At 34.5% G+C, this 24,283-nt stretch overlaps 1 protein-coding gene and 1 non-coding gene across 31 annotated transcripts in view; one reads left to right on the top strand and one right to left on the bottom strand.

Moving 5' to 3' along the window:
* Ktn1 (kinectin 1) overlaps positions 1–24,283 on the bottom strand; it is a 119,268-nt gene that overhangs the window by 3,501 nt on the left and 91,484 nt on the right. For 17 of the 30 annotated variants that reach the window (XM_087203973.1, XM_087203984.1, XM_087203982.1 and 14 more), the window contains 13 exons: positions 22,256–22,346; positions 20,308–20,376; positions 18,794–18,828; positions 16,746–16,836; positions 14,579–14,665; positions 11,036–11,122; positions 7,959–8,039; positions 6,798–6,887; positions 6,589–6,681; positions 5,215–5,298; positions 4,980–5,063; positions 2,591–2,674; positions 614–706 (listed from right to left, as the gene is read on the bottom strand). In XM_087203973.1, the coding sequence (XP_087060099.1) occupies positions 614–706; positions 2,591–2,674; positions 4,980–5,063; positions 5,215–5,298; positions 6,589–6,681; positions 6,798–6,887; positions 7,959–8,039; positions 11,036–11,122; positions 14,579–14,665; positions 16,746–16,836; positions 18,794–18,828; positions 20,308–20,376; positions 22,256–22,346 (1,069 nt within the window). Of the gene's footprint in view, positions 1–613; positions 707–2,590; positions 2,675–4,979; positions 5,064–5,214; positions 5,299–5,530; positions 5,603–6,588; positions 6,682–6,797; positions 6,888–7,958; positions 8,040–11,035; positions 11,123–14,578; positions 14,666–16,745; positions 16,837–18,793; positions 18,829–20,307; positions 20,377–22,255; positions 22,347–24,283 lie in introns of all 30 variants that reach the window. The other 13 variants (XM_087203991.1, XM_087203994.1, XM_087203990.1 and 10 more) reach the window with 7 other exon arrangements.
* Positions 7,357–7,464, top strand: LOC147820648 (U6 spliceosomal RNA). The gene has a single exon (XR_015448368.1). It is a non-coding gene; the product is annotated as a U6 spliceosomal RNA (small nuclear RNA).

Genomic DNA, 24,283 nt, shown 5'->3' with positions numbered 1-24,283 from the left:
CCTTGATGGGGATAGAACCCAGGGCCTCATGCATGCTAGGGAAGAGCTACATTCCCAACCCAGTAATTTACAAATTAGCTCATTTATTCCTTCCAATAACCCCACAAGATAGGAACTAGTATTATTTCCTTGTACAAATGGAGCAACCAAACCACAGAACAACTAGGAATTTGCCTAACCACACACGAAGGTACTAAGCTAAGCGGTAGGGCTAGGATTCATACACAGGCGGTCCGTCTTCAGCACTTACACCCTGAATTAAGAACTACACCACAGTACCTCTCCACACAAACCTTGAGAGTAGACATAATATCTCACCACGTTAAAATGAAAACAAATATCAATGAAAACAGTGCACTATAGAGATACACTATTTTGAAGAAAATTGACTTGCAATTTTGTGTGCAACATAGGGGCTGGGGTTTAGCTCAATGGTTGAATCTGACTTGCCCAGTGTTAGGCCCTGCGTTTGAGTACCAGCACTGCAAAAAACCAACCAAACAAAAAAGGTGCAACATAACTGGCAGAAGCATGTTTTTCAGTCAGAGATGGATCCTGCACATAGCTTGTAAGATAAGTGGCCCAAGGATCTGGGGTTGAAGGAAATACATACCATTTCTGGGGAAACATCACTATTTTCAATAACAGTAGTATCTCCGGCAGCTTGTACTATTTTTGACTGGATAAGATCCAGTGACTCTTGCGCCTGTAAGAAAAGCAATATGGTAACTGATAAATACACACAAAATGAGTGCTTAGTTATATATTTTGCACAAAATTAAAGTCCTTTGAAAATACAATACAAAATGACAACAGCTATATCCCTCACCAGATTATGAGAACAAGTGCCCACTGTTGCAGATAGTTCAAATACATAAAACTATAAAGAAATTTTAAATAGAGACGACCATGGTTGATGTTTAGGTTAGTATTAGTCTAGAATAGGAGTCACTCCAATCTAGCCTGTTTTTGTACTGCTCAAATCTAAGAATGATTTTAATGTTTTTAAACATTTTTAAAAATGAAAGAGACAGGAATATTCAAGAGACTACACGTGGCCTACAAACTCTAACAGTCCATGGGTTTGCTGACTCCTAGTCTAGATCTGTGTAGGTAATATGTGCTTAGAGAAAACTGCCAGGAAGTTTTATATAAATGGGGTTTACCATACATGCTGTTTTATATTTGTCTGTTTCCAAAAGTATTTTGCTAACTTTTTCAGTTATTATGTATTTTGTGCATTTCCAATTGAGGGTTTCACAGTACTATTATACAGATACAGGCAAGTGACTGCTATCTGTTATCACCATTTTAGCCGTCATAACATTGTCCATGTACACCACTGAGCATCTGTTTAATACTGTGAAAGTACACTCCTAGTCTAAAACTGCCTGTTTGTTTTTCGCTCCAGGTCATTAATTAAAATAACCCATCAAAAGTAAACTCAGGGTGCTGGGGATTTATAGCTCAGTGGTTCCGCTGGCTGCCTCGCAAGCGCAAGGTCCCGAGTTTGATCCCCGGTACCAAAAAAAAAAAAGTAAATTCAGAGCTCAACTTTGACAGTGTATCATGCATCAGTTTCTCCTCTAAACCAAACTTCTTACATTCACATTTTATCTATATTAAAATAAAATGAAGCACTTGCAAGTCCTATACTTTTCCATGACAACAATCATAAGCAAACATAACCAACAAAACTATTTCATATTTTAAAAGGTGACATAGCTTTTAAATAAGATACTTTGGAAAAGTCTATTAGAATAACAAATATTTAAATGTTTAGAAGTATTCAATACTAGTGGGGGTATAGGTAACGGAAACTCTTAAGACCATGCTGGGAGGAGTATGAATCACTACTATATCTGGGGGTTCAGTTTACAATAACTATCAAAATTTTAGATGTGTACACATACCCCTTGATTCTGCAGTTCCAAAAAAATGACATATATAATTGTTTTGCTAATGACTGTATCTCCCATAAATTCTACTACAGCTCAAAAGAATACAGATAAAAATGTATATGAACTGTATCACTGAAAGTATCTCACAATAAAACTACAAAGAAATATAGTCTTAAAAAATCATCTACCTGTAAATGAGATTAAGAAAACTCTATCTGTATAAAGAAATAAATCAAAGGAACTGCTGCAGTATCAGAAATTTAACCCTTATAATGATCAACAGAAACGTACTTTCTAAATGGCTAGCCAAGTCTCAATTTAAAAAAATATGATGTAACCAAATTTAAATAATTGCAACTAAATTTAAAAGTTTACTCTATAGTTCATAAAATTACATAAACGTGATGAAGTGAATTATGGGAAAAAATAAGAACCAAGATATATCATGTACAGGTACAAATTCCCAATAATGAATGTGATCATAAGGTATACCTAAAATGTACCAAAATAAACTCAATTTTTTAAAAAATGGAAAACTACATCAAAGTGTAGTTCCAAAAAAAGTTAACTACACAACAAACAGCTTAAATTTATAAGGGATGCAAAAGAACACTAGAATTGATAGTGCTTTTGACTAAGATGCAAGGCACAACACATGCTGGATGCCGCCAAGTCTAGCAGTGCCTTACCTTATCCAAATCACCAGCTACCTTCTGTCTTTCACTTTGTTCAGTTTTAAGTTTTGTGAGTGTTTCATTTAACTGTGTCTTCAACTGAAAAAACAGAAAACACCATTTACTTCACATCCTTCCTTGATTATCCTGATACCCTAAGAACCAAAGAATAAATATGAAAGAATGGGATCGCTAACAGTGTAAAACACAGTGGATTAGCCACTATGCTGCATCAGATGTTCAAAAAAGCTAAGCAGTACAAGGTTTCCATCTGTAGGACTAAACATAGGAAAAGCTATAGAAATGAACTAGAGTTTAGAGGAGAAAACTGAAAATCCAAAAACAAAACCACCAAATCACCATTTATAAAGTATTTATTGAAATTATTCCAAACTTAACAGCAAACAGAAATTTCACTATTTTAAAGGCCTTCTTAATCTATACAGTTCAATTAAAGACTCATTTGTGTAATATTTTAAAGACACTGAAGATTACAAATCCAGTAAGATGAACAAAACTGTTGACCGTCTTATAGACTTCATTAAAAGTCAGTGCAAGACCACACTGATCTAAATCACACCAGCAAGAAATGTCTTCATCATATAATCTCAATAACCAATCTATTAAAAGTAATAATGCTATACAGATCTCTAGTGCTTCTTCTCTGACAACTGTTCTAATAAGATATCAGGGAAATGGACTATGCTGCCTTCAAAATACCAAGTGCATCCAGTCACTTCCCCCATACCCAGTCCACAGACAGGCATGACTTTCCAGTTCTGGGCCTTAAGAGGGGAAAATGTATGACACTGACTTATAAAAGTGGGAGGGTTAGCTAATGGGAGGCATTCCAATTTGGGAATCTTATTTGGGGGAACTCTACTTAAATACCAAAACAGTTTTTGCTTCTTCAATTAATCCTGAGTTTAATACTCTGTGTCAGAGAGGTCAGTCTTCCGGTCCCAAAACAAAGAGTATGCATAGGCAAAATTATTTTATCTTGAACTGTGGCAACAGTTAACCAGAACAAATAAAGATTCCAAACTTAAGACAAAAGGGAAGAAGGGTGAAGGGAATAAAACTTAAAATGGTCTCTTGTCAAAAAGTAGAGGGCAAAGCAACAATAACAAACAAGAACAACAAGAAACAAAGAGCATCGGACTAAACTGAGATGCAACCATAATCCTATGAATTTGATGCAAGGTTAGGCCCTGAAATTAAAAAGCAAAACTAACTAACTAGTTGTTGGAGAAGATTTTTAAAAAACACATTCCCTTATATCTCATTATATATAAATTATATAAAAAGAATTTTTTTAAAAAGTGGTATATCAGAGTCCTGGATCTACGCAATGAATAGCAAACATGTACATAAAACTAGTCTTACACTGCAGTGGGAATGAGTTCAACTACAGCACTGGTAAATAAGGCAAATATTTTATTTAAAAAAATAAAGGTGTGTGTAGTGCTCTGTATGTATTTCACATAATATGCTGATTCTCATAAATCACTGCCATAACATAGAACAGCCACAAATTAATGAATTAAAAATCTTCCTTGGTACATGTAAAGTAGCCAACAAGAAAATTCCAAGATGGGCAGGGTTAATTTTGGGTAAGAAAAAATTTACTGTAATTTCTCTAACAAACAGTATGTTTAAGTACTTAAAAAAAAAAAATCTAACCCTGTGCTATAACAAATTTCAAGTTACAAGATGTAATACATGTCTGAAACAGGGAACAAGAGACCATAATCATCCAACAGCTAAGTCTGTCAACAATCAGTATAAATTTTTAGAAAATTTAAGAACTGGAATGCGTGGAATCATGTCTTAAGGCATTCAATTAATCTCTAAGTCTGCATTTTTGGATTACTATGAGCTAAATAATATTTTGATAAAGAATTTTACAGGCTTCTTGTATTTTATAATTTACAGGAAGATTATATAAAATAAGCTGGATTGAACTACTGCCCTAGAATGAAGAGCAGGTACCTTCAACCTTTAATAATCTTCCGGGTTAGAAAATGAGAGGCCCAGTTAACTATGATAGCTTGAGAGAAGAATCTTCACAACTCAGCCAATCATTTGTTTTCTTTCTCTATTTGCTAAAAATAATGTTGTTTGAGGAATTAGGCTTTATAAAAATATAGAAAAGTTTGAAAAAGAGTCGGAAGCCAAACATGCCACTGTTAGGAGTTAAGAAAAGAATCATTTTATGAGTCAAGAAAAGAAAGATCATCTTAGGAGTCATCAGAATATGAAGATTATCTTAAAATTTATAAAATGCCAAGCTATAGATAGATGGTTAGGTTAGCAAGGAAAAAAGGTTTGTATGGTTTCTCCACATGTCAACACAAGTGTTTCCAGAGCCTACTTGGTACTCAGTGGAGAACAAGCTTCTTACCAAATTTAGCTCTTCATTCTGTCTTACTGCTTCAGAATATGAATCATCAAGTTTTTTCTGCAATTCAGTCAACAGATCTTTCAGCTGCAATGAAGTTTAGAGTTTTAAGATCGATCTTCTTATGATATCCCATGTTTTGGAAGCTCTTCCACAAACAACTTACACTGAATTATTTTAGCAGTCCATTACAAACTTAATTTAAATTGAGAAACAAGGCTGAAAGAATTTTAAGTACCTCTCTCACTTCTGTAACGTAAGTAGATCGCTCAATTTCTGCCTTCTCTAGTTCCATTTCCAAATGCTCTCGCTCTCTTCTCAGCTAGTAAGGCAACAAAGAAGGAACAGTCAACACATGTAAGATTTCCTTTCATGATGTTTCTTCACAATGAAAGTTAGGACACTTATGAATATAAAACTGGATCAACTCAAATAACTACACAACATATGGAGAGAATAACTTATCATTAGATAAAGGCAATCTTGAAAAACAAATCTTCGGGCAACCCGTAATACTATAAATAAGCTCATAGGTTATAAGACAAATAACATACATTTTCAATATCTTTATTTTCTCTTCTTAATTGCTCTAACTCTTGCTCTGAAGACGTAATTGATAATAGCATCTAAAAATAATTTTAAGACCAAGTAAACCACAGAGGAGATAGGCAAGTGTGTCCAACCTGCAGCCCACCATTTTTTATTTTTCTGATGCTTTTTTTTGTGAGTGAAGAGGAACTATCTTGGGCTGCATATAAAATGTATAATATAATAAATATGTAAGTAACAAATTTCCTTTTAACATTTTTATTATAACATTTTTCATACAGGGAAAAAGGCAGGCCACAGATTTCTGTCTATAATTTTAAATTAATTAAGACAGTTCAGAGCTTCTCACTTAAAATCATACTGACTTTTCAAAGACCTTAACAATAAGAATTTCACTTTTTTTGAGATTATATTAGGCCCAATTAAAAGTGCCTAAGAAAATACATGTGTACCAAAATGGCACATTCTACCACATCCAAGCAAAATAGAGAAAAATGAAGACTGCACAGTAATATGTGGATCTCACAAAACTACAATTAACTTTTTCTTGAATACATCATGTGTTATCAAAGTTGTTTTTTGTTGTTTTTTTGGTTTTTTTTAGACACGGTCTAACTATGTAGTTAACCTGGCCTTGAACTCACTATGTAGCCCAGGCAGGCCACAAACTCACAGTGCTCCTCCTGCCTCAGCCTTCCAAGTGCTGCGATTACAGGCACATGTCACCAAGCCCGGCCAATTATCAATATTTTAAAATTAATTCTGAACCCAGAACTCTTCACCATATGTTACAGAATAGAAATTCTCTCAAATCACTTTACATTCTCCATCACTACCCCTGTGTGGTTGTGCTCTATAAACTTGTGACTTTCAAGTGTGGATAGGCATCACAATCACCAAGAGGGTTTATGAAAACACAGACTACTGCCCCTCACAAGTTTCAGACCCAGTGAGTCTGGGGTGAGGCTAAGAAGGTGCACTTCTCATGGAAGTCTCTGGTGCTGACAGTGCTAGTCCAGGCCCTATCTCTGAGAACCAGTGTCCTAAGCTCTTCTTTAAGTACCTGCTTAATTGTCTTTTGTAATTCATCCACCTTAACTTTCCATTTATTTTCCTCTTCCTCCACACTTTTCTGTAGCTTCTGTAAAATTCCTTCCTACAAAGATACAGTTTTGAAAAACCCATGTTACAATGCCACGATAAACTATTTAGGCTATGAAAGAGTATGTTAATAGATGAAAAATAAAATGTAGATTAAAAATCATTTCCTACTGTTTCTGCAAGGACTGATTTATACGTATCACACTCCAGCTGTAATAGCGTGTGTGTTTCATCAGCTTCTTTCAACTTATACTCTAAAACCTGCAAAGAATAAAATAAAAATAAATTCTCTAATTTTTATCAGTAAATTCTGTGCTTCAATTTTATTTAAGGACTTAATTTTATATTACAAAAATGGTTTCAAATGGTTTATAACAAAACACTAAGTGGCAATTAAGTACAGTAACTCTGTTGGTCACATCTGATGGTCACTAATAAAACTGCTCACTACAAAATATACTATATAATTTTATAATAAATAGGCTTATTTCTCCTTAGCCAGATGGTAAAATCAAAGCAGATGCACATGTAAAGGTCACAATGCCTATGCCACACAACTGCCACTTAGGATACAAGAGAACAACAATAATAATTCCCTTCAATTTCAGAGGTGAAAGGTAAAAATCAAGCCCGGTTCCGATACTCCTAATTATTTATTTGATGAAACTTGAGCAAACTGGTGAAACTCTACCTACTACCTCACTGACTTTTGTTTTTTAAACTTTGGCTAGTGCTCGCTTCAGCAGCACATATACTAAAAATGGAATGACACAGTGAAGATTTAGCACGGTCCCTATGCAAGGATGACACACACATCTGGGAAGTGTCCCCTACTTAAGAAAAATGGGATAAGAGAATGGGGGGGGCCGACAAGCTGTGGCAGGCACACGCATGTAACCACTCGCCAACATGACTGTAACTCCATGTACTCCAAACATGTACTAATAATATCCAAACTAAAAAAAATAAACTCATGCTAAACAGAGCAAGAAAGAGTTACATATTCAGTTTTAGAAAAGGAAAAACATTAGCTTTGTACATAAATCAAATGCGAAGACACTAAAATGTACACAAAATGATCACTCCCTTCTATTTTTCTTAAATAAAAGATGATTATTCTGGGCCGGGGATTTAGCTCAGTAATTCCACCGCCTGCCTCGCAAGCGCAAGGTCCCGAGTTTGATCCCTGGTACCCAAATAAATAAATAAATAAATTATTATTCTCCTAAAAAGAGATCCTTTATCTCTCCAGAACATATGAAAACAAACTCTGACTTGCTCCTTTTTTCCCAGGTTTCATTAAAATACAGATAGTTCACTTCTTAAACTAACCTTAACTTCTTCTGAACCTGAACTTCCAGCTATACACTCTTTTGCTTTCTTTTCAAATCCATGCAACCATTCACTGTAACTCTGCGAAGGAAAAAAGTCAAAGTCATCGATTTCCAAAAAATATCCCAAAGAAATGATGAAACATTTGAGACAATCAGTAGGTAGTTCTAAAAGAAACCTATATAGACATCACCATCCCCCAAGAAATTTCAAAAGGGAATATAACTTTAACTGGAACATAATCCAGTCTTTAAACACCGAAAATATACCTATATACTACCATCAAAATAAAATCTTATTTATCCTGATCAAAAATATTTGCAACTGAATTATGGACTTAAAGATGGAAGACTCAGGCTCAAATCTGGCTTCTCCTACGTATGAGCACCAGGATCAATGAATTCAATCTTTAAAACAATAAAAATCCAGAATGAGTAATTTTTCAATACTTTTTTCCAAGCAAGATATTTCTTAAAGTATTTAAATTTTAAAAACTTCAAATTCTTTGAAGGTGCTCCAGATTCCTGAAAATATTTCACAAAAGTTAAGAAATAAGTGTATCAAATTTTCTCTTACTCCTCGAGTCTTTGGTTTAGCTAATTCAAGAAAAAGAAAAATTCTCATACTATTTCTATTAATTTCTTCAAGATAAAGCTTCACTTAAGTGGCTGAATCAGAATGCTCTATAAACTATCAAGAATAAAAACAAAAGTGGATGTTGAAAACACCTCACAGTATTCTCTAATCTTCAATATAACACTAGCTTAAAAAGCCTCTCCATTTTAAAAGAATGACATTCTGACATCATAAATTTGAATCAAGATTAAATGTATACTTGTAAAATCCTACTTAACAGCTTCAAATATTGAGATTCAACATAAAATCAGATGAAAAGCTGATTTAATTGCTTAGAGTTTATAAATCTCCCTTCAGGTCATATAGTTTAATCTTCCCTGTGCTGATCTGCTTAGCAAAACAAAAATAGCACTAATGATTACTAATGATTATGTTATCGTGCTAATACTAATGAAGCTTATTGATTTATGACCATATAAGGTAAATAGTAGATTGTCTTTCATGCCTTTTGAAAACCTAAAATGCTAAACTCTGAGTAGCCCACAGAACATTTAGTATATTTCTTAAATACAGACTGCATACAGAAATATTCAATTTCTAGCAAATGTATGAACAAAAGCCAAAGAGTATCACCCAGGGCTTACAGTGATTTGTAAATTTTTATAGATTCATGAAGATTTGTTTATTGAAGGTAGGTAGAACTGCTATTAAGACTGAGTCTGGGGCCCGGAATTTAGCTCAGTGGTTCTGCCACCTGCCTCGCAAGCACAAGGTCCCAAGTTCAGTCCCTGGTACCAAAAAAAAAAAAAGACTGAATCTGCTACATTAAAAAGAAGTTTTACTGCTGGTGATCTTACAAAAGCTTTGAAGAACAGAAACTACTATGCATTAACTCTCTTGGCTCATAAAATACTATCAAATAAATAAACCTCTGTTTTATTTCTATTAACAGAATGTAAAATAGAAATAAAACAGATACAAAAGTTCAACTCAAGTGGCAGCGATCTACTTAACTGTTCACGCCCAAATGTATCATCAATGTTTACAATGGAAACAAAAGAATTTTCTCTCTTTACTTGAATTAAATGCAGATTTTATGTCATGTAATAAAAAAAAGCAGCTAAACTCGGACTATACACAGAACAGGCCATTAAGTTTACTTATACCACCCTTAACACCCACACCTAGAGGACCAGAGCTCCTCTAGAAACAGATACCATGTTTGGGATGGGAAATATAATGAATCACCAACATCTTGTTATACCATGAAGCACAGAAGTTAACATAAGTTAACAAAGTTTAGTAGTGTTGTGTCAAAAAGACTCAAGAGCCAGCCTAAATAAGCTCCAGGGAAGACAAAGCAGACATTCTAAATGACCTACTACTGATGGAAGAATACAACTGCCCACAGACCTCTACCTCCAAAATACTAAGACTGAATCTGATTAGGCCTCTACTGAATACCAACTCATGGGCTACACAAAGACACCAGCTAAATCTAAACTGAGGAAAACTCCATAGGAAACTACTAGGTTTAAAAGAGAAAAATGGGTAGAGGGGTTTCTGATGGAGCGAAACTTGTGGAATATAACATCTCAATCCAGTCACATGTTGATCTTATTTGGGTCCCGATTAAAACAAACTATCATGAGTTATTTTTTCATTAAAAGTTTTAAGTGCTAACTGGAGGAATCAAGCAATGACTATACAAAATTAAGGATGTATTTTTAATGACATTTAAAAAGGAATTCTTATCCTTTAGAAATATGCACTCAAATATTTTCAGATGTAACAGTGAGGCTTGTGTTCCTTCCAAATGATCTGGGCAGTGCCAAGTGGGAAGAAGATAAGAGTTTATGTACTGTCACATAACATATAATTGCTGAGGTGGAATGCTAGGCTCATTATTCTATTCTTTCTACTTTTGAACATGTGAACCATTTTCCATTCAAATGCTCACCTACTCCAGGAAACAACCTGCATCCTCAGTGGCCTTCTCTACTACATTAATTTTCTGAACCTGAGTAAATTCTCTCCCATTTAAAAGATGTCAAACTTAAGTAAAGCAAATTCTCTATTATCTTCAAGACTTTTGCTTGAAGAAATTAACAGGTGATCAAAATCTTGAATTTTTGAAATGTAAAGAGCCCGTCAATGGTATCAAATACATTCCGAAACATTGCTAAAATGAATAGGTAATCACTTAAAACTCAGTTCTACTTTGAGAAAGGCAATAAGAGTATTATTGATCTTATTAACCATTCAGAAATACTTCCTTCCCAAATATGGTGATTACGATAATCTGAATTTTACAGATCACAACAAAAATATCAGGGGAATAAAAAAATGAGTTTTAGACTAAGTTATTAATCCTAACTACTCAAAAGGACCCTGGGTTAATAATGGCAAACATTAAGGAATCTATCAATCCAAGTGATGAGAACAAATCCTATGTATATACAACTTTCTTAAATAAGGTATTTTAAAGAAATTGGTCTTACCAAATTAGAAGGGATAGACACCTTTGGAAATAATTTTTTAAGAACTTCTTTAGCCTCCAACTCAACTGCTTCCACACATTGTCTTTCCTAAAGCAGAAGATATACCAAGTCAAATTTAGAAGATAATGAAATCTAAAAAAGAGAAAACACTATGGTCTTTTTAAGATTTAAAGGAGGAAAAGTCAATGTAAAATTATTTTAATACTGACAAATATCAAATTTTCCCATTTTAAGAAATCAAAACGCTTCCATAAGAAAAAAAACCTGCAAAATCTGTAAAGTATCCTAAATAACAAATATTTATTAATAAGACAAAAGACTTGAAAAACTGGACATTTTCCTTGGCATTAGAAATCAACGGATTTCTGAGAAAAATTAACCCCTGAAACAACAATCAAAAATAAAACAAAACACAGTTCTTATAGCTAAAACTTTATAAACTACCTTGTCAAAAAACATATAACAAACTTAATGGTAAGTAAATCTGAAGGAGAGGCAGAGGGAGGGGATGAAGAAAAGAGAAGGGGAAGGGGGAGAAGCAGGAGGAGAAGAAGAAAAAGAAATGGCATGGGAATAAAATGGCAACCTCCATATTTCCGTCTTCAAAGTCAGGAGAAGACATCTGTGCTAAACAAAACAAAAAAGACCATCAAAATTTGATGGGTGGTAGAAATGGGAAAAAGAGGAAAGAAAGCAAGGAGAAACTGATAATAAATTATTCTACTTATGCCAAACATCAAGGAGACTAATTCCGCCACTTCTATATAGGCTCCGTCAGTTGTAAATTTAAATCATTACAAATATGTCAGTCTAAATTTACCGATTTTTTTAAAAATTTTTTTTAAATTTACTGGTTTTAAATGCAACTCTAATGGATATCAATCAAACTCAAAACCATGGTTTGTCAAAATCAGGGCAATGATTCGATCACAAACCCCACACCACCAGCACCACCAAAAATCTAATATTCAAACAATCTTTGCAAGATTTAAAAAAAAAAAAAAGACAGCTTGAAAATTGCACGTGTAAACCAAGGCAAGTAAATCATTTGAAAACAACACTCGTGAAGCTCAAGTGGGTGACCAGGCAGACAAGCCAGCAATATCTCACTAGTACATTTCTCCATCAGTTAGAGGTGATCTTTGAAATCTACCATTGGTTTAAGGTGCACACACTTCAATTTAACTAAATCTAATCACACAAAAACTCTAAATTTGCCTAACAAAGCTATAGATTTTATCATATTCTATACACTCAAAAAGCTGTTCCTTTATCAAGGATTAGTGGCAATATCTATAAGTATTTTACTGGGGTATTTTCAGCCAATTAAAAAACACTACATCGCAGGAATATACAAAACTATCTAAAAGAAGGTATATCCACTCAAGGAAAATAACTGTTACTTCAGAGACAACTCAGAGAGAATTTTTACCATTTGATTAGATTTTTTTTTTTTCTTTGAGACAAGAGTCTCACTATGTAGTTCAGAGTTTCACTGTAGCCCAGAGAGTGGCCATGAACTCACAGCTATCCTGCCTCAGTCTCCTGAGTGCTGGGATTACAGGCATGTTCCACCATATCCAGCTGCTAGACCACTCTTTAAGGAAAATCAATTTTAAAAAAGCACTGGAACAGAAGCTTTCTTTTTGGTGGTAGTGGTGGTGGTACTGGGGAGTGAACCCAGTACCCAGCAATGACCTACACATCCCCAGCACTTGTTTAGAGACAGTGTCACTAAATTGTACCAGGTGGGTTTGAACTTGCCATCTTTCTGCCTCAGCCTCCCAAAAGTGCATGTGCCACCACACCCTTCAGGAACAGACGTGTTTTGAAAAATTTCCAAGAGAAAATGAATCCAAATCTAAAGTAAGTGTATAACTTGTAATCAGGAGCTACAAACATGAGAAGTTACTTTTATTATATATTAACAATTTTAACTACAGAGTTTTTCTTTGACATAATAAGTTGTAGATAGCAATTTCCACTTCACATTAACACCAGGAAGAGATCTAATGTTGGAAATCGGACTTATAATTTCATTACCATCTTTAGGTGAAATATATAAAAATTATCTTTCATATAAACCCGTCACTTATAGTAGCTCAAGAATATTATTTTTAAAATAATACTGGAAAAGTAGTAGCACACTTCTGTTACATTTTAGGTAAGCTAACTGAAGTTACTTATTTCTGGCACCTAAAACCCTAAAGATGTGTTGCTTTGCTAGTACAGTTTGTGGCAGCAAATAAATCAACACCACTTCACACCTATACTTTCTAAGGACTGTCTAAATTCCGTTGAAACAGAGAAGGCCGTGAATTCTCTCTATACATTATTAGCTCTGCAAGAAACCATCATGCACATAGCTCTAGTTTTCTTTTGTAACCATAATACGCTTCTGGCCAATGGCATATATAGTAACTTCTATAGAAATGGCATGATCAGCAGTTCCTAGTGCCACTAACAAAATAAAAGCAAAAGTGTAGCTCTGGGGGGCGGGCAGAGAAATCGTAACAGAATTCTCATTGCTGACAGAAATGTCTGTACAACTGCAACTGCTGACAATGAAACAATATCTCATCTGGCCTTAATTTTTCTATTCTCTGGCCTATTGTTTTTCTGGTCCTAATACTACGAAGTATCTCAAACTTAAGAATTAGTGAAAATTACAGGTAAATAGGTATAAATCCACTGAATTAAATATAATTACAAAGGTAATGCAAATTTTTGGTCTGAAAATATATTCTGTTTAGAAAAGTCAAATATCCCCGAGACTTGTATTTAAAATTCAACAGATTATCCAAGTACACAAAGTTTTTAGAATGCTCAGTATAATTATATGGGTATCCACTAATCCATGTGCAAATTTCAATACACTGTCTCAATCTTTAAAAATTCTCTCTCCACTACAATTAGAAATCTTCACACTCAATGGATAACTTAAGCTCAAGAAGAATGTCCTTCATTGTTCTGAAAACAAAAGAGGGATACATGTTTCAGATGTACTGTGGTTAAGTCTCCCTCTTCTAAGGAACCTTCCCCATTAACACACTCAAAACTGATCTCTTTCCTGTGTTTCTTAAACCTTCTGTCATTTCCACACCTTGTCTGAGTCTTGATGTTGCCTCCAAAAACCCTAGTCCACTATGCATTGTAGACACGTACCAGGCATTTACATGTGTTTGTCAATAGTTCTGATTTCTTTAGTTCGGGGATTTCAAAGTTCTCTTAATCACCCCCACAGGCACACCCTGTCCAACAAGGCCTGCATGCATAGCACAGGCCTCCTGAGATTGTGCAGCTTAATTAAAGCAGTGCTCCCCAAAGCTCCAACAATGAAGTAAGTCATCCCAACAATTCAGCATGTCCAAAATTAAAACCTCAAGGAGTAGATGAGAAAAGCAAAGATGACAGAGATGATAAATATGGACAAGGAGATCTAATATTTAAATTGCAGTAGAATTAAATGCTTTAGTCTGATTTTAAGACAAGCTGCAGATTTTTTCTGTTCCGTGGACCGTTTCTACAAGTTAATGTTACAACCTTGGAAGTCGTGTTCACTTTGTCCTGCAGCATTTTTTCAGTTGATGCCAATGCTTCCATTGCTTCCCAGTTTTTCTCCCGAAGGTCCTAATCATTTTTAGAAAGAATGATTTAAGTTTATCCATTATTAAAAGATTTTTGCTTTTTACTTTCACCAGTATTTTGCACTGCATTTAAATGCTGGTTACTGCAAAATTATTTCAATGGGAAAATATGCATATGAGCAAAAAATAAAAAGCAATGTTTAGAGTTGAATGAGAAAATAGACGCCCACTTTCCAAGTTTTAGTATACATGCCAAATGTGCCAGCTTTTAAAACAATTACTGTGCATATGAGACGAAGAAAGCATTCAAAATTAAACACACAAACCACCATTACAAGCATGAATTCAGTTACCACATATTAAAGGATTAAAGACAGAGCAAATATACACGTATTATAAAAGCTTTTCACATGATTTCAAAGCAAAGTTCAAACCACTCATGGGACTTTCCATAGCAGCACCACATTTTCCCTCTAACTCTTTTAATATAGTTAACATCTTTCTAATCTAACTAGGAATGACACAGAATTAATTCACTATATTCTATATCTTTCCAAATGTATGTCACAAAACAACCTGACACCAGTTGTACAAAGTACCTGACTGAGGCAAATGGGGAGGCTGGAAAGCTATAAAACACGTTCTCTTAGAGGAGGAAATAGAGATAACTGAAAACTGAGCTCTGAAAGATCTAGATTTTAATTGCATTTCATTAGGAATTACAGACACTATGCTATATTTCAATCTAAAATGAAAAGCCAATAATCACCACTTATTGAATGCTTAGGTGCCAAATATTATACTTCATAAACTCTCATTAATCCTTGTAACAATTTATAAACTACAGTATTCCCATTGTATGGATGGGAAAGCCATAGCTGAAAGTTAGGAAATCTGTCCAAGCACACACAGCAAATGAAGAGGCAGAACTAGAGTAGGCACTACACTATGCTGGCCTCCAATGTCCTGGCTCTTGCCACTTGTCTCAAGGCCTCCAGGTGCTGTGGCGGCGGCTGCTGGTGCTGCTGTATTGAACTGGCATTGCCATGCCCTCCTTATCTCAGAATCCCAGCACAAAACACAGTCAAGACGTTAGCAGGATGTTGGTAAGTTCACCTTATCATCTGTGGCTGAGCAGTGCTATTAGTGATGCTACACAACACACCAAGGGCAATTCACATACCTAATTTTGACAAACTCAGGGGTGCAGGAAAATGCCAACTTATTACATTAAAAATTTAATGTAAACTTTGAAAATTTTAACTTACATTAGAAAATATATCCATTTATTATCAATATTCTCTTAGATTTCAGTAACATTTTGGCCCTGCCCAAGTCTTAGTAATCATACTTTTGCGTGCAAATATTCCTTCTCTAGTTAGAATATGAACTTTGTAGGTATGGCCCCTTAAGAGAATTTTTTTTTGGTACTGGAAATCGAACTCGGGTCCTTGCACTTGCAAGGTACAGTGGAACCACTGAGCTAAATCCCCAGCCCCCTTAAGAATTTGTGAAATTCACCTACATTCACTATTTGCTCAGTACAAGTACTGCATTAGAGTTGTAGTTCTTCAAAATCGGCTCCTTTCCATTTTATAGTATAAATTTATTCAGGTTCTAAGGCCTCCAACAGCTCACCAAAATTCACAGGCATGTCTTTCAGTTAAAAAAAGAGAAACCCCAGAAGGCTCCAAAAACTTAAATTACTGAGAATATTAGGTTTGAATACTGGTATTACTTTTAGTCTACAAAAAGGGTAGCCTGATCTAAATAAGAAGAAATACCTTTGATTGTAAAATACTGACTTTGATAGAACTATTTTTCCAGATTAAAAACTAAAGAAAAAGTCAACTGCTACTTAAAAAAAACTAATATAATCATAGCTTCAACATTTAAAGTGATATTCCTAAGTGTAAAAATTGGCCTCATCTATAAAAAAAAATCTGTTCTCCAATAACATTATTCTAATACCCTCCAAAAGCTACAAGCAAAAAGCAACAGTATTTTCTTACAAAGATTTAGAAATATAAAGTGAAAATATTCAAAGAAAAAAGAAACTCCTGAACTCTTTCTATGTTTAAGAAATAAAAAGAAAAGCTTCATTCTTATGAAAATTTGCTTACATTGTTTTTCTTCCTCTGATGTTCAACAGCATCCTTCAAAGAATCTAATTCATTCTGGAGACCAGTTATTTCTTTCTCTCTTTCTGAAATTCTAAACCAGAATATGAATACATGTTTTCAGTAAAGAGCAATTTTAGATAAGCAGAAACACAACTTAGATCCTAGCTAACGGGTAATATAATTTAGATAACTACATATCATTCTTACTACAAATAGATAATGTTTTGAAAAATGCATTGACAGCTTAGCGACGTTTATTACAGAAAGCCTATTCCTATGAATTCTTGACTTCAGAAATAATTTTTTAAATGTTTGCGCACATGACATGCTGAGGTTTGTGCTAAAAAGAAATTATGAACTGCTATAGCTGTTATTTCCCTTTATATCTGGTAGTGCAGTCGTTATTTATTTTGTAGTTATTTATTTGTTCACTGGGAAATGAATCCAGGGCCTTCTCGCTAAGTTACATCTTAACCCCATCCCTTTTAAGTTTTTGAGACAGAATCTCACTAAGTTGCCCAGGCTGGGCTCAAACTCGCCATCTCCCTGCCTCAGCCTCCCAGAATGCTGAGATTACAGTAGTGTTACCCATCAGCAGCTATTTCTCTAAGGACAGACAACTGATATTGAAGTAGTACCTTACCTGTAGTTTTTTCCCAAAGGCAATGAAATCAGTTATGACTTTTAAATGGCTCACTCAAAAAAACAGTAAATTAAAATGATAGGTGTTCCCCTGACATTTCCACACCATACTCATAAGCTTCGTGGTTCTTCATCCTCCCCGTTCTGTCTAATGAGTTACTTATTTCTCAGAAATGCAGAAAGCAATGGCAGAGAGTCACAATTCAACTGTTATCGTTGAGAGTGGCTTGGGTAGAAAATTAAATCATAAATGGTTCTTTCTTAAGAATAAGACTATATATAAGGTTTTAGCTATAAAGTTTAAGTAAGAATTTCTTAATTTTTGCTCTTGAAATAAGAGGCTACCCAGCCCACAATCTATTTGTATATAGCCCTTAAACTGAAAGTTGTTGTTTCATTTGTTTATTGGTTTTCTGGTACTGGGGATCAAACTCAGGACATTGTACTTGCGAGACAGGCACGGCACCGCTGAACTAAATATCCTTGGGCCCTCGTTCGTTTGTTTTTTGAGACAGGGTCTTGCTATATTACCCAGGCTGGAATCAAATTCAGGTGGGCTCAAGTGATCCTTCTGCCCCAACCATGCAAGTGTAACTAAAGGTGTATGGTGCTATGTTCAGCCTCTTGTTTTAGGTTTTTAAAAGTTTAAGAAGAAGTAATGAAAAGAAAAGAGGAAAGGAAACATAGAGACCTATGTACCTCACAAGGCTTAAACTATTCACTATCAAGCCCGTTATAGAACATATGTGTCAGGCTTGTTTCATATAGTCACACTTAAGACTTAAAACAGTAAATAATTCTAACCTTATAAAGGATCAACAAACCAAGATGGAAGAACATTTGGATTACTTGTATCACCTGCAAGAATGCTTAATGTGGTTGAAACTTAACATGCTGAGACAGACTATAATGTATCTGAAATGACCTTGAACACAGGCTCTTAGATAAAATTATAGGTCAATAAGAAAAGAGGTTTTCCGTAAAAACAGTTCTCCTTAAGAGAGCAATCCTAAAGATTATAGATTTTCTTTAAATGCAAGAGCTAAACCAAAATTTGCACCATTCCATTCTGCCATGAGATTCAGAATAAAGACTCGGTAGGACAACTGAGATAATTAAAGGGTTTGCTATAATTCAATTGGGTGTTTTCTGAATGCCTGAAAAGAAAAACAAAAAACAGAAAGACTAAAAACATGCAAACTTATCCATCAAAAATCTTTTCCAAGAAATCCAAATATCCTAAAAAGGATGTAAGTTGGCAAAGAAGCACAGGTAAGATCCACTGCCCCACAGTTCAAGGTATGTAAGTAACTGTAAAACTCAAGATGACCATGTGCAGGTACATCACAATGCTTCTCTGAACTTGTAAGCGCATTAAAAAGTTACCACTTCAACTCACGACTTACACTTTTAATAATTCTTCATGAGAAGGAAAAGATGCCTATTAAAAGAGATAAACATTATTTCAAAACAAGCTTTAAGAAGACAGAAAAATAAATTTTTCTCAGATAAAAATTAAGCCAAAGCTAAAATTACTGTATTTATTCCCTAATGCCAGCATCTCAACTTCAATCAAGTGATTTTAATAATTATGTACAGATTTACAAAAAGGACTGAGTGCTAACTCCAATCTTCATCATCACTACATATTTAAAAAATCTTCACTTAAGTATTCATCAGTCTCCTATGTGCAAAGTACTAAGATAATATCTTAAATTTTCATACTGCATAATTCATACGTCACTATGTAAAAATTTTAAGCTTCTAAAATTAAAAAAGAAAATTAAACAGTGATGCCAGGCAGGTGCTGCCGCTCACCCTCCCACAGATGTGCCTCCCAGCGGATATTGTATTCATTTGCTTTATAAAGAAAAATAAATTTTCAAAGGTATATTGATATGTATTTTTATACAGGCACATAACAACTCGACTTGGTTTGGGAACAGAATGCGTGGTGTGGTTCTATAAATGACTCTAGCCTGTGTGTACTTTGATTTTGTAACTTGTAATCTTTTGTTTACAACTAGGGGCTTTCTGTAATGTGGTTTACTTTAGAACTTTGGTAGCAAAAGAACTGTGGATACATTTTTGTATGGTACATGTGATGTATATAGAATTAGTACTTTATTTTTAAGAAGTAAAGGGGGTAAAAGTAGGGTGGGTTTCCAACTTTGCATTTTTATAGTAAAAATAAAGTCAATATTCGGGGAAAAAAAGAACATTAAATACACTCAAAAGGAAAACTAGCAAAAGTTAATTTCCTAACATATGAGTTCATTTTACATAACATGCAAAGGTACACGGCCTTCACATACGACATTTATTCTTTAATGACTACAGTCTCCCAAACTAAACTACTAGAAGCTTCTTGTCAAAAAGTACTCTAATTTTTTGTCCTTCAAAATACATTCTGGAACATCCATAAAGTAAAGAAATTTGTAGGTAATATATCTTTTTTATAAACTCTATTTTAATTTCATCAAGCAGAATTACACTTTGGAAAGGTACTTTTAACAGTGGTAGGCCATCATTTATAATATTACATATTTGCTAGTTTCTCTCCAATTATGCATGTTTTGTTTCAGGAGACAAGAGAAAGAGTATACACATACTATATATTTAAACTGACCTCTACAGGATTTTAACCGACTTACTATGAATAGCATACTAGACAATCAAAACACAGACATACAGTGCTCAAATACTGACAGTAATATTAGTTGAGTATATTTTTATAAATTGTAGATTATTTTATCTTGAACATAGCATGCAAATTACTTTGTTTTATAGCAAATTTGGTAAATACAAATAAAAAGACAAATATTTTATTCTTGATGAACTTTTAAAATGGCAAGACAGTTATTGGTTATGTAATTTTTTAACCATATAAATAAAAGACAAGACATCTAATAGTACCTACCTGTTGGTAATTCTGTTGCTTAAACTGCTCAATCTGGGATTTAAATAATTTATTTTCATCTTGCACCTCCTATTTAAACAAAAATTAAATATGAAGAGCTAGATGGAGATTTTCATTTTTCATATAAGCTTTTGAAACATATTATACAATCTAGAAAAATTCCAAAGTAATAACAGTTTTAAAAGGTTACAATAATAGCTATATTAAAACATATTCAGCAGTAGCCTGGGATTTGGTATGTCTCAAAGGAATGAAAAGGGATACAGAAATAGACCCAAGTATCTGCAAGGTGGTATTTCATGTCAATACGGCAAGGTGCCTCAACCATGCAGTATTTTGGACTAGGCACTGTTTTGCTATAGGGGACTGTTCTATGCACTACAGAGTATTTAGGAACATCCACAGCTGCTACCTAGTAGGTTCAATAGTATCCCTCCCCAGCCGTGACGACAAACAATGACTGCAGTTACTACTAAATGTACCCTGGGGAGCACAGCCATTGCAGAAATGTCATAGTATTTAATAACATAGCTAGCTTCATTTTCAAAGGTTAGAATGTTATTTTCACAATATGCTGAAGTTACATATGAATTTTAAAAATCTAAATAAAATGTGAAAATATCTTTTTGATCAGTGAGAGCTACCATTTTCCTAATACTTACACTGAGCAAAATACTTGTACTTCAGTACATAAACATTTAAACTCCCCAAAAAGAGGAAGCAATAAAAAAGTCCAAAGAAAAAATGGGGGGGGGGGGGGTATCACCTCACAAGTAACAAAGAACTCATTTCCCTTATAAATAAGCATCCCAGAAGAAAAAATGTTGGAAAAGATTAAAGGATATTTCATATACAAATGGCTTACACAGATAAAGAAAGCTTAACTTTTCTCACAAATGGAAATTAAAAACAATCCTATCATCTTTCAAGTATACTGTCAGATGTTGTTACTGACTGTCAGTGCTGGAAATGGTGAAGAAGTGGTCATGCACTGGCCAGGGTATAAATTAGTAAGAACACATTTGGAGGGCAATTTAACAGTACCTAACAGAAGTGAACATGGGGACACTTGAAGAGAGTGAGAATGAAACAGAACTAACTCTTGGAGCATAAAACGTGAGACTACTCCACAACACTACACGGACCTACTAACGTGTCTTTCAATGTCACATAAAACAAAACAAAACCTGGAATTAACACTTGATCCAGAATTTTACTTTTAGGAATTGATAACACAGATACACTTGCACAAGTATTCAAAATACACTATGTGGTCAAGGATATTCACTGTAGTGTAGCTTACAGTAGAATAAACAACCCTAAACAGGCCAGGTACCAAAAACTAGAATTGGTTATATAAGTGGAGGTACAACCATGTGATACTATGAAGCCATTAGAAGTTAAAAGAAGAAATGTACATATGTGGAAAGACAAAAAGTATTAACTGGGGGCATAGCAAAAATTAAGTCTGTATAAGCCAGGTGAGGTGGCACATGCCTGTACTCCCAGCACTCTGGAGGCTGAGGCAGAAGGATCACTGTGAGTTCAAGGCCAGCCTGGGCTAGTGAGTTCAAGGCGAGCATGATTTACATATACCCTGCCTCAAAAAACTAAAAAGAAAAAGAAAAAAAGAAAAGTCTGTGTAATTATGTATAGTATATTTTAAATATAGTATATTTTAAATATAGTATATTTTAAATATAGTATATTTTAAATATAGTATATTTTAAATATAGTATATTTTAAATATAGTGTATTTGTGTATTTATGCCTGGGTATTTTTTCAAAAGATATAGCCAACATTGAAAGTAGTTATCTCTGAGGAATGAGATCTGTATCAGGGTAGACAGCTCACTCAGTACTTTATTTTATAGCAGTTAAAACTTTTTTAAAAAACATGCAAAGATGATAACTCACCCAATAACTAATTTCAAATAATCATATTCACCTGTAACAGCTTTGTTTTGCTAGAAAGATCACTCTCCCTCTCTTTTAGCATAGCTTCTACTATCTTCATTTCATTTTCCTTTTCTTTCATCCTAGAATTTTTACAAAGACCTTATTTTACTAATACACATAAAAAAGGAAAGGCAGTTCCAGTATCACCTCTAAGAAAATAACAGAAACAATGTCTACCAGCTATTTCTCTTCATATTATACTAACTTATAAGTTTGTTTTAAAAGATTATTTCCAGGGATGGGGATTTAGCTCAGTGTAGTTCTAGCGCCTTCCTCACAAGTGCAAGGTCCCAAGTTTGATCCCCGGTACCAAAAATCAAACAAACAAACAAACAAAGGAAAAAAGATTATTTCCAGGGTGACTGTACTAAAAATGAAGACTATCCTAAAACCACCACAGCTTAATTTATATTTAATATTTCTGAAGAAAACATGGGTTTATCTAAGAGGAAACTCTAAAAGAAAGGCTAAAAACAAAACTGTATTTCATCAACTTATAATAAAAATTGCCCATTAAAAAGATGCAAGTTTTACTCCCAAGAATCTCAGCCATAAGTTGACTCTGGAAATTACAATATGCCCAATGCTTCTGTCAAAGAGGTGTTACACAATTTAACCTGCTAATCCCTTATCCAGTCTTGATGTAAATCAATCTGGTCCAAGTGAATCCCACTAGTCCTTGTCACTCTAAGCAACAGACCTCTAACACAACACTTAACACTATCAAATGATCTGTTCAACTATTTCTTCAGAGAAAATCTTATCCATTTCAATATCCCTAGTGTTCTGAAGGCACATGATAGATTCTCCTGTATTTGCTAAGTGGAACACTATGTGTATCCCATCTTAATCTAGAAAAAACTGTCAAGATGCTGACAGGTCTATATGAAAAATAACAAGACAGCATAAATGAAGAGATTAAAGAATGAAAACAAAGGGCAAATCTTAAATGCATACCGCTAAGTGCAAAATGACAACCTGAGGCTACATATTATATGGGCCCAACTGTGACATTTCGGAAAAAGCAAAACTATAAAGGCAGTAAAATTACTGGGCCAAGGATTTAGCTCAGCAGCACTGTGCCTGCTTTGCAAGTGCAAGGTCCTGAGTTTAATCCCTGGTACCAAAAAAAAATTATTAGTGGTTGCCAGGAGTTCAAGGGGGTGGAGGAGTAAAAGGGGAGTGGGATAAACGGGGAGCACAGGAGAGTTTCAGGATAGTAAAATTGCTGTTTGATACCATAATGATGGATATATTATCATTATACATTTGTTAAAACCTATAAAGACTGAACCCTAAAGGAAACTATGACCTTTAGTCAATAACAATGTATTGGTTCATCAAGCATAATAACCGTAGGGCTGGGGATTTAGCTGCACCTGCAAGGCACTGCACCTGCCTTGCAAGAGCAAGGTCCTGAGTTTGATCCCTGGTACCAAAAAAAACAAAAACCAGTAAAAAACCAGTATAACTGTACCACCCTAATGCAAGATGTTAACGGAGGAAATGGAGGCCAAAAGTGATATGGGTACTCTGTGTACTTTCCGCACAATTTTTTTTTTATAACCCTAAAAATGCTTCCCCCAAATAAAGTCTATTAATTTAAAACAGAAAGGACAATGAAATTTAAAACAGAAATAAACCTAAAATTCTAGACTTTATAACTTACATACATTACAACAAAAAGGCCACAAAAGTGTCTCTACTAGAAGATGAAAGAACTCTTTTGGGTGTGGGATGGTATTGGGGATTGAACCCAAGATCTTCACGGTAAGCTACATCCCCAGCCTATTTAAGACAGGGTCTCACTAAATCGCTAAGTTGCCCAGGCTTGGCTCAAGCTTGGGTTCCTCCTGCCTCAGCCTCCCAGAGTGCTAGGATTACAGGTGTGATCCAGAACATCCAGATATCGCTTTGACAGGTACATGATGCCCGAGAGATAAACAATCAATTGTACAACTGAGCAGTCTGGGTGCCAAGAAGTCATCCCCTTGCTTTCATAAAACACAAATGACCT

The sequence above is a fragment of the Heterocephalus glaber genome, unplaced genomic scaffold (genome assembly GCF_053883595.1).
Source record: "Heterocephalus glaber isolate CG9 unplaced genomic scaffold, H.glaber_assembly_v1.0 deba00001826, whole genome shotgun sequence".
NCBI classification, from domain to species: domain Eukaryota; kingdom Metazoa; phylum Chordata; class Mammalia; order Rodentia; family Bathyergidae; genus Heterocephalus; species Heterocephalus glaber.
The sequence above is the reverse complement of the archived record's forward strand: the minus strand, read 5'-3'. Positions and strand labels throughout refer to the sequence as shown.